Genomic DNA, 10,290 nt, shown 5'->3' on the forward strand with positions numbered 1-10,290 from the left:
ATTGTAAAGGTTGATCCCATTGACGTTTATTTTTGGTAGTAAATTAACAGATACAGCAGACGTTTCACACATAAAAATTACAGTTTTACCGTTGTTATATGAAATGTAATAGTGTGAAAAATATTAAATTTTACAGTACAGTATGGTTCCAGAAGAGTAAGGATTTTTTCTCTATCAAGCAGGAACAACATCAGACCAGCGTTAATATAACAATATAATTAAAATCCAGTGGATTATTATATCATAATAAAATGTCATCTGTTTGAGCAGAATTATAATGTTGGGCTCATTAAGATTAAGGTTGTTGTTGCTGTTTTTTACTTATTTAATTCTTGGGGTAACCCTCAGAAATGTATCACACTGCCTTTATGACATAACATAAAACTGACACAAACAAATACAAATACAATACAATACAAAAAAAACAAATACCCCAATGTTTCAATGAAGTGCTAATCCTCTGGACTTGCATTTCTTAATTACATGTTTTTGTGTTTTTCAGCTATGATCACGCCCATTATCATGAATGGAAATTACTTTACTAAGAATCCCCTTCCCTTTCTCTCTCCCCAGCCAATAACGACCCGTCCTCTCCTTATCAGATGGCCCACTATTAGAGGGCTGTTTGTGCCTGTCTTCAAAGCGCTCCTTATCAATTGGTTATTTATTTACAGAGAGCAAATTCAAATTCAAAATGCCCATGAATCCTCGATTTCACACAGTGGGTTTACAGTAGGTGGCGACCGCCGACCGCCTGTAAAAGGGTGTGCCATTGGCCACCTGAAACGTCAATCAAACTGCCTTGCGTTTTCATTGGTCCCGCTCCAAAACAACGACGTCGTAGCCCCGCCCCCTCATTGGAGTCCAGCGAGTGCCGCGGAAGTTGGTTTCAGGAGTCGGGACGGGATGTTGTTAATTTGCGTGAAATAGTGTGAAACTCGTCGACATTTCGCTGTGGGGTTTTCTGGATATTTTCGCACCCCGTTGCACAAACAAAACAACGGTAAGTGGAGGGTGCTGCAGTAATTACACATCGTTCGCTTTAATGCAGGAAAAAGGACAACCGAAGTTAGCTAGCTAGCAAGTTAGCAACGGTAATTAGCCACCAACGTCCAGGTCACCTGTCAATAAAACGTCAACTTTACTACGGTTCATTACTGCTGTGATAGTCTTAACACCAATGCACGAATAAAAGCCAGTTAATTATTTGGCGATACAACTGAGTGAGTGAGTATCGGGTACAACTGAAGGCAAACACACACACACCGACCGCACAGTGTGTGTCTTGTAGTAACAGTGAAGTTGTTGGCATTAACGTTACCTGTCACCTCGCTATTACTGAGGTTTGTTTACCCTTTTGCTGTCATTGAGGCTCATGTGTCTTGCTAACCCTGTCCTGTACCCAGTGTGTTGGGACAAGATGTTGGAGTGTGGCATGCTGGAGCGGGACAGGCTGACGCTGAGGAGACGCTCCGCTGTCCTCTGCAAGCAGCTGGTGGTGGACGAGCTGCTCATACAGTCACTGCAGGCAGACGACATCCTGACCGAGAACATGGCAGAGACCATCATGGTATGTGAATACCCCTGTTTAAGACACGATTATCCTAAAGTAGGAAATAAGTAAATTATCTGTCAATACAAATAATAATTCATTGACTATTAACCAGCATGCACCTGTAATTCATGCCATCTACATGCAGCTCATCAGTGTGAGAGAAAGGGTTATGCTTAGTCTGTGCTTGCTTGTTATGCTTCTCTCTTTTTTTTTCTTTTTTTTCGTTATTTCTGTTGTGGTAAATACTAACACTTTATTTCATGAAATTGAAATCACTATGTGGCTGAACAGCTTATTATTCAAGTCCACAATGTTACTCCAATGCGTTATTCCAAAGCTGTGGTGGAAACTTCTAATCACATCAGATAAATGATCCTCTCTCCTGCTCTTACATGTCTCTTGCAGTTTATTTTTAAATGAACCCAGGTACAAACAAATAGTAGCCTATGTAAAATAAATCAAATTGAAACGTGGCTTTTCCCGCTGTGCTGTTAATATATTACTTAATATTATAAGTAAGTAATATGATGTAAATGTGGCATTATAAGGTAAATAAGGGGTCACAGGTAGATATTGTTTAATTCTAAGGGGTTACTTCTCAAATGGGTTGAGGTTTGTAAAGTAAGAGATGTTTTTGAGAGAAGACAATTAACAGCTTGAAGATATCTCGTTTGAAGATATATATCCCATGAAAATGAATAATGTTCCCTTTAAACAGCCAAAGCCTTATTGAATTCTGGTAGACAAGTGTTAGTGACATGGAGAGTCGGCAGTGGGTGGATGATACATACAATATTGGAGACGTGACAGGAATAAATCAGATGTTCCCTTACATTTAGTCTGTGTCGGTGATCTTGTGTTTTCTGATCTGATCACCTCCACTCCAGGTCGAGCAAACATCTCAGAAACGATGCTGGCGTTTGCTGCAAATCCTTCCAAAGCGAGGGCCCAGAGCCTTCAGCAGCTTCTGTGCAGCTCTGCAAGAAACTGAGCAGCAGCATCTGCGTGACCTGCTCATACAGTCACCAGAAAAAGTTGAAAAGGAGACGCATGCAGCTGTGAGTGTATACATCATTTCACATCTGTGTACATCACCTCACACACGCAAAACTATACAGAGCAGATTCTTACAAGACTTAGTGCAGTTCTCAGAGGGTTTTATACTCACACAGATGATACAGCCAGAGGAAGAGCAACAAGGAAAGGCCGTGCAGACAGACAAAAAGGGAGAGGTGAGCAGAGGGTTTAAAAGTATTGCAGCTATTGTCACAGTTTGAAGTTACAGAAATTCACAGTTTGAAGTTAGTGAGTTCTAATAAAGGTATGCTCCAGTAAAATGGTCTTCTGCAGGTGTCCTTATTAGACAGACAGGAAAAGAGCGAGGTGAGCAGCACCACATCATGCCCTGTCCAAGAGTCAGATCACTGCCTACCCTCAGAGTCATCATCACCCAGAGGGTTGGTCCCTGTCAGGGAGGAGGACAGGAGCAAGGAGAGGCAGAGGATGAAGAAAAGAGGAAGAGATGAGCAAACAGATGTGAGAATTACAAACCACATCCATCGTACATTGCCAACCAGATGGCCTGCTGAGGTAGTCAGACAGCAGGCAGGAGTTCTCCTTAATAGTTAGGTTACAATTGCAGTTGTCATATCCCCACAACAAACAACAGCTGCTGCTGCCACTGAAGGGAACAAAATCCCTCATTATCTGTCTAATACCTCTTGTGGTTTAGCAGATAATATTTTGTCTTTAATCATTTGTACATGTGGTTAAATTTCAGAAATCTCCCCTCCCTCTTCCCACCCAGGAGGGTGTTGCAGCCAAGAGAGCAAGGACACATGGTGAGTGCTACTGCAGCGTGGCCTTCATTCAGGTCAAAATAGGTCCTTTTGTGCCCGGTGTTGTTGTCAATATTATTCAGTTTCCCTGGAGATATTGGGCGGTGACTGGACAAAAGAGTTTGTCTTTTGAGTTTTACAACACATGTAAATGAATACATGTCAACACAAAAACATTCTCTGGTGAACAGCTGTTTATATGAGTTCTGTCTGTGTGAGCTGCCTATTATGTGATCGTGTCACTGAGAGAAGTGTGGGAGTGCGGCTGCTCCAGCGTTTGTCTGCTGTCTGTACCTGCAGGCACCACGCCCCGAGAGTGACTCATTCACAGCAGTGTAGTATAGGGGTGGTTATCACACCACCGTTGCTGACGACTTAGAAATGTGCATCAGCATTTTCATTTGTAACAAGCAGAGGTTTTTGATTGTGCTGGTGTGTTTGTGTGTCCTGCAGAGTCCATGGAGTTTAGTCTGGATGCAGACAGTCCCATCAACACTCCTGTGCTGCCGTGCACTCCTGACTTTTACCTCTCACATTGCCACCAGGTAAAATACTTCTCTTCATCAACAGGTTTTCAGCAGCTTAACTGGTATGTTTTACCTGTGGCCTAACGAGAAGCACGTCATACATCCTCAGTGCCAAACCATTCTTGCATTTTTTTGCATGTTTTTTTTTTAATCTCTTCCCCTTTGATCCTTCACAGTCTTACAGAATGAATTCATCACCGCGTGGCTTTGCCCTGGTGATCAGCAACGTGACCTTTGACAGTTGTGCTGCTGCTGACCTTGACCCCAGGAAGGGAGGTGAAGTCGACGACGAAGTCCTCAGGAAGGTCTTCACAGAGCTGGACTACGTGGTTGCTGTCCACAGAGACCTCACTGCTCAGGTAACACACACACACACACGCATACCAGCTCAGTATGAATTCACAGGATGCTTTTCAAAATGTGAACCATCTTATTTAGTCGACGCTTATGATGGCATACAGCAGAGACGTGTTCGCTAATTGCCCAATAATAGATAAGACTATTTGACTCTGAGTGCCAGCATTTTCTTTATCTTATTTAGTTGAAAAAAATGAAAAGGGGAGCTGTCAAAGTGAGAGGAACCTTTTTAACTTGAACTGCTCTGACAAAGTCACTTAGCCAGTGTTTGTAGAAAAGGAGCTCTGTTTGTCAAGGTTATTGAGCCCAGTTCCCGTCTTCACTTCTGTTCAGTGTGGCAATCTTAAAGCAGAGTAAACACACATTTTGCATTTCAGACATTTCATTTGTTCTGAGAAACTTGTGAAGCATATCTGCTGTCATTGTCTTGCTCAAAGGCATGAGTGAGAAGTGGCTCTGAGAGTGAGAAGACCTTGACATTAAATTGCTACTGAAATCTGGGTAACCACTCACTTTCCTCACCCACCACTTCTGTATTGAAAAAGCAAATTGATTTGAATTAGAATTGCAAAGCCTTAGACACATGCCTATGTGTGTTATATAATATTTCCTGATTCCTCCTTTCTTCTTCTTTGTGTAGGGTATGAGGTCGTGTATTGAGAATTTCTCCCGGCGACCAGAGCACCGGACAGTGGACAGCTGCGTGGTGTGTCTTCTCTCCCATGGAGTGGATGGAGCGATATACGGCACAGATGGACAGCTCTTGAAGGTGTGACTCATAAATTGTTCTTTCCTGATGTATGTAATGTCATACAGTGATTAAGATGCGTGTCCTTTTCAGACTTTTAACTTGTATATTGTTTGGTCATTTTCAGCTGGACTGGGTGTTTGAGGCCTTTGACAATGCACACTGTCCACTGCTGCAGAACAAACCGAAGATGTTTTTTGTCCAGGCATGCAGAGGAGGTAAGATGTTATGATAAGGAAGATCATGGAAAAGAAATAAGAGATGTGTGTTTTAGAGACAGATATCTGATCATCCATCCTGAAAGCACAAAAGTGGACTTGAATAGACGGATGCCAGCGTGTCCCTCCACATGTCCAGATGTTGTCTCCTCTCACCCTCTTGGATACTGACAGATGGCCTGTGTGGCAGTTTATTATCTGGCATCACAATGTGTCCACTTCCAGTGTTTGTTCCAGGCTTGAATAGACGGAGTTCAATGAGGACAACAAAAGTCCATAAACACGATATTATGATTTTATTACTTTATCTCTTGCACCTAGCTAATTAGTCAGTTCTTGTGATGGAGGTTATGGCCTGACTACACTGCTCATTTCGCCCCTGGCAGCCCCTCAGGAGGAATCCTAATTATTGTCATGCATTTCCTTGCTCCACCGCTGAGCCCACTACAGGTGTGCTACTGAAAGGCCAATGCCTATGTAAATAGCTTCACTAATAAACCAGTAACTGTTACGTCCCAGTGTTTGGGGCTTCATGGATTATTTAAAAATGACCTACAGTAGGTGAAGGTTTGGGTTCCTGAATTCAAACTTTGCTCCTCTTGAGTAGGCTGAAGTGGTCAGGCTGTTCCAGGGTTTTGTCAAGTATTTGAGGCCCAATGAGTTTTTTAACCAAGGCTCATGAAGTTCCAATACTAGTTGATATGATGATTACAGAATAAGCTTTTGAGTTGCTGGTTCATCGCTCAGCAGTTTACCACTGTGTTTTTGCCAGGGCTCTGGTCAAGGCCACATTAGTATGAGTAGTTTTGCTATCAAGACCAAATGATGTTTGAGAGTAAAGAAAAAAATCAATTTAACTCTCAGTATCAGAGGCTTAATAGAAACCTTCTTTTCCTCCAGATGAGATGGACTGTGGCGTGGAGCAGATAGACGGACCAGGGAGGACCTGCTCCCCGAGCTGTGAGCAGCGAGACGCTGGGAGGGAAGGACAGGGGGATGCAGACTCCAGACAGAGAGGGGACATGGGGAGGCCCAGGATTAAACTGCCGCAGCGCTCGGACATGATATGTGGCTTCGCGTCTCTCAAAGGTCAGAGAATTTGTAAGTTTGTCCCTTTTTGTTATTCTGGGATGAATTTATTTGTGAAATGTACAATGATTTTTAATTAACTGAAATGTGTAAATGAAAAAAAAAAATGTGTGGGCAAATTAATGAGGCAGCGCAGATGTGCAGTAATGCATGCAACAGGAAAATGGAGATTTACAAGCTACAATTTAGTCACTGAAGCAACATTTCAGCCATGAAAATCACACCAGTGTTTGGGCTACCTGTTATTTCCACCCCATAATACTGATTTTATAATGCTCCTGTACCCAACTGGGGTTGAATGTGCAGTAATTTATCACCAGTAATGCACGCATAACTATGTGAAAACCAACACGGATGTTATTTTTGGCAATTAGGAACACAAGTGTATGAGAGGAAAAAAATCTTAAAACTGTATTGAATTAATTTTGTCACCCATTTTTGTAAGTGTTTAGTCAGACAGTTATAAAACAGAGAAACAGTTCATGTTGGAATCCCTGTTTAAAGATGACAGTCCAGTATTTTCTTTCTTTGTAAATACCAGACACCACCTTTTGCTTTGTTTCCCCACATCTCATCTCAATGTGTTAAGCCTTTATTGCTTGGTCTCTTCCTCTTCAAGGCACAGCAGCCATGCGAAACACCAAGAGAGGATCCTGGTTCATCCAGGAACTTAACACAGCACTCCGCCTCCGTGCCAGAGACACGCACCTTGCAGACATCATGGTGCAGGTGAATATAGACATTCTTTACGTTCATATACTAAATGTAGTGTAATTTATGCTTTCATGGATTTAATTTTCTCCTTTCATCCTTTATCTCTCACCTGCTTCTAGGTCAACGGACGTATCAAAGAGCGAGAGGGTTACGCCCCAGGCACCGCCCACCACCGCTGCAAAGAGATGTCAGAGTTCACCAGCTCGTTGTGCAAAGACTTCTACCTGTTCCCCAAGTACCAGCCCCAGTATTGATATATGCAAATATGAACATGACGGTGATTAACACACACAGACCATCATTCCTTGCTTCAAAGCATCTCAACAAGGGCACACATCTTCATTCCACGCCAAATAATGGCGCGCACTCAACCCTGTTCCAACTGTTACAACTTCACATCCAAACAGAGGATTTATTCATTCACGGTTTCTTTGTAAATACTGCCTCCACACATACACAGACATGCTCATGCACATATCCTGGAAAGGAAAAAGGAGCAAGCTTATGTTAATCTACATGTGCTCGAGAATGAGCAACATATTAGCATACAATATATGCATTTATCTGTGTGTGTGTGTGTCTATGCCAGTTAGATTTTAATCCTTTTTAGGAGACACATTTATTTTTTTGTTTGTTTTCTCATTGCACACCTCCATCGAGCTTTCACAAGTGTCTCTTTTTAAGCTGTATTTTATACACAGATCTATTTTTGTGGCTTAATTTTATATGAAATTGTTTTATAAGGATTTTGGATCCTGTTTTCTTTCCATTGTACATACTGTTTGTTTAAAAGTTATTTCTTGTTTTTAAGTGAAGTGACAGGCAGGGGGCAGCACAGCAGAGAAAAATCCATTTCATCATCTCGCTTTCATCAATATTATTTATGTCCTGCAGTTCAAAATGATCTTTACTGTTATGAATGCAGATCGTTTTTATTTAGCTGCAGACTCAGACTCTGACTCAGCTGCAGTGAGGATTAAAAAGTAAAATCATAGTTGCAGGTTTGAACTGCCCATATTAGAGCAGCTCACTGTTTTTTCTTCACATAGCCTCATGAAGCAAAATATACCTACAGGGCAGCTCTGAAACAAAATCTTCGTTTTTAGTAATTTTTCATGATCTTTCTTTGCCTTTGCCTGTAGATTTTGAACCAGCAAAAAACAAAACAAAACAACAACCTCAAATTTAATGAAGACGCCAACTGAAGCTGTTACTGTAGATGTGTCCATGTCAGGGTGGTGGGCTGTCAGGGGAATGTGGTGCTACTTGTAGGTCATACACCTACTGTATGAACTTCGACCTTTGCTCTAACTTTGACTCCTGAGGTGTTTCTGCCAAATGCGAGTGCTGCACACTCAGTGCCCCTTACTGTATTCTGGTATTATTTTTAGTTTATCTGATGCAGTAAGGAGGACAAAACGTGTATTTTTTATGTCTTCCACAAACTATTTTCAGTTTCCTACAGCTGCCTGTGCCATGTGAGGATGATCTATTTGACACATTTAGGACCACGGTGGTGCTTTCACAGTATATTGTACTGCTGTGGCTGTCAACCCCCCACACACACTGAGGAAATCTATTTCTTAAGGCTGCGCAAGCATTGATGTTTCCCAGAAAAGGCCTGAGCAGGCTGAGTGTGTTTAGTTACAATAGTGTTGTCGTCGAAGAAAGAAACAGAATATATGATCGAAACAGTATTGATCGGGGACCATCTGTAAACAAAGACACTTGAAGCTGTGTGCGAGGAGCTTATGATAGAGTTTACCCTCTCATGGAGTGTGTTCGCTCTTCACTGCTTCTGGGTGTTATTGTAAGGAAATATAATTTATAAAAGAAAATGTCGTATAAAAGAAGTTCTGCAGGATGATGTTTGCTGCCAAATTCTGCTGAGGTGCAGTGTGTGTGTGTGGGGGGGGATTTTTATTTCTGTCAACACCAGTGACTGCCAATATACTGTACAATAAACAGGCCATGGTTTTTAAACAAGACACTTTTCAGTATGTTTTCTTAAAAGCTGCGTGTTTACATGTGTGTATCGAGGGTGCATGCGTCTGCTTTTAGTTGAACCCTGCAGAGTGAGCGTGTGTGAGAGTGTGTGTGTGGCCTCTGCACAAATGTCCGCGGCGGCTGCTCCGGTGCATGCTACGCTTTATTTGATCCTCCTTGTTGCTGTGTTTGTGTGTGTTGTTCCCGGCGTACAGCCCGTCCCCTCCGTTCTCAGGTATAGTATAACTAGCTCCCCACTATTCCGCTGCGCTCAGGTCTCTCCATGCTGTGACTGGGACGTATGTATCTCTCTTACACTGCCCGCTGCCCAGTGATAATGTTCTTAGTGTATCAGATAGAGGCCCAGCCAGCTGTCCACAGTCATTCTCCCATGACACACACACACATACACACACGCACGCGCGCGCCGACGGTCAGAGTAACACATTTCTCGCTGGCCTCCGGTGTAGCTGTGAGATTAGCCCGTTATGTGCTGGCGTGTGGACCACAAAGCAGGGCGGGGATAAGAGGGATCTGCGTGTGTCTGTGTGTCTTTGTGGTTTTCATAATGGCCGCCTGTCTCATCAGCATGAGAGGAAGAAGGGAAAACTCCCAATGAGTTACAGTCGGAGACATCTAGATGAACTTATCAGAGAGGGATGAGCTCTCTCTCTCTCTGTGGGGGGTGCAGAGCAGTGGTGGTGGTCCGACCTGGAGGCCCGGGGGGTGAGGGGTGGTGGGGGGGGGGGGCTTTTGAGCTTTCAGGGAATGATGAGCAGCACATACACACTCTCAGCTCTCTTCCTGTGTTAGCTCCTGTTGACATCCGAACCTGCTGCTGCAGAAGTTAAGCAATATGGAGATCACTTTACCGTTATGAGCATTTTTGGGGTGTGTGTTCTACCGTGGGTGGGCACATTCAGCGCCCCCCACCACCACCACCACCTCTCCCACCCTCCAATACCCCGAGGGAGCGCTGCCGTAGCATGTGAGCGTTATGGGGATTGCCTTGCATCATTGGCTGATAAGGTGTGAGCTGTCATAGGGGTGTCGTGTGCACCTTCCTGCTCACGTTGCAGGGGCAGCCCTATGGGGGGTGCCCTCCCAGCCCCTGCCCCCGCCCTCACCACCCCTGTCCAAACAAGAACAGTCCATCCAAACACACACACACACACACACACACACACACACACACACACACACACACACACACACACACACACACACACACACACACACACACACACACACACACACA

At 43.4% G+C, this 10,290-nt stretch overlaps 1 protein-coding gene across 2 annotated transcripts; it reads left to right on the plus strand.

Annotated features, from left to right (window-relative positions):
- The first annotated feature begins 859 nt into the window (after positions 1–859).
- Positions 860–8,927, plus strand: casp2 (caspase 2, apoptosis-related cysteine peptidase). 2 transcript variants are annotated; one of them, XM_083989077.1, is made up of 11 exons: positions 860–1,003; positions 1,407–1,570; positions 2,443–2,613; positions 3,336–3,396; positions 3,847–3,938; positions 4,097–4,279; positions 4,918–5,046; positions 5,153–5,243; positions 6,144–6,344; positions 6,952–7,061; positions 7,166–8,927. In XM_083989077.1, exons 2-11 carry the CDS (start codon positions 1,421–1,423, stop codon positions 7,298–7,300), a joined length of 1,323 nt encoding a protein of 440 aa, XP_083845203.1. In that variant the 5' UTR covers positions 860–1,003; positions 1,407–1,420; the 3' UTR covers positions 7,301–8,927. The 2 variants fall into 2 exon arrangements, with proteins under 2 accessions (XP_083845203.1, XP_083845204.1); XM_083989078.1 differs by having other exon boundaries at positions 6,144–6,332.
- Positions 8,928–10,290: the final 1,363 nt, after the last annotated feature.

The sequence above is a fragment of the Trachurus trachurus genome (assembly GCF_905171665.1).
Source record: "Trachurus trachurus genome assembly, chromosome: 16".
Taxonomy (NCBI): Eukaryota; Metazoa; Chordata; class Actinopteri; order Carangiformes; family Carangidae; genus Trachurus; species Trachurus trachurus.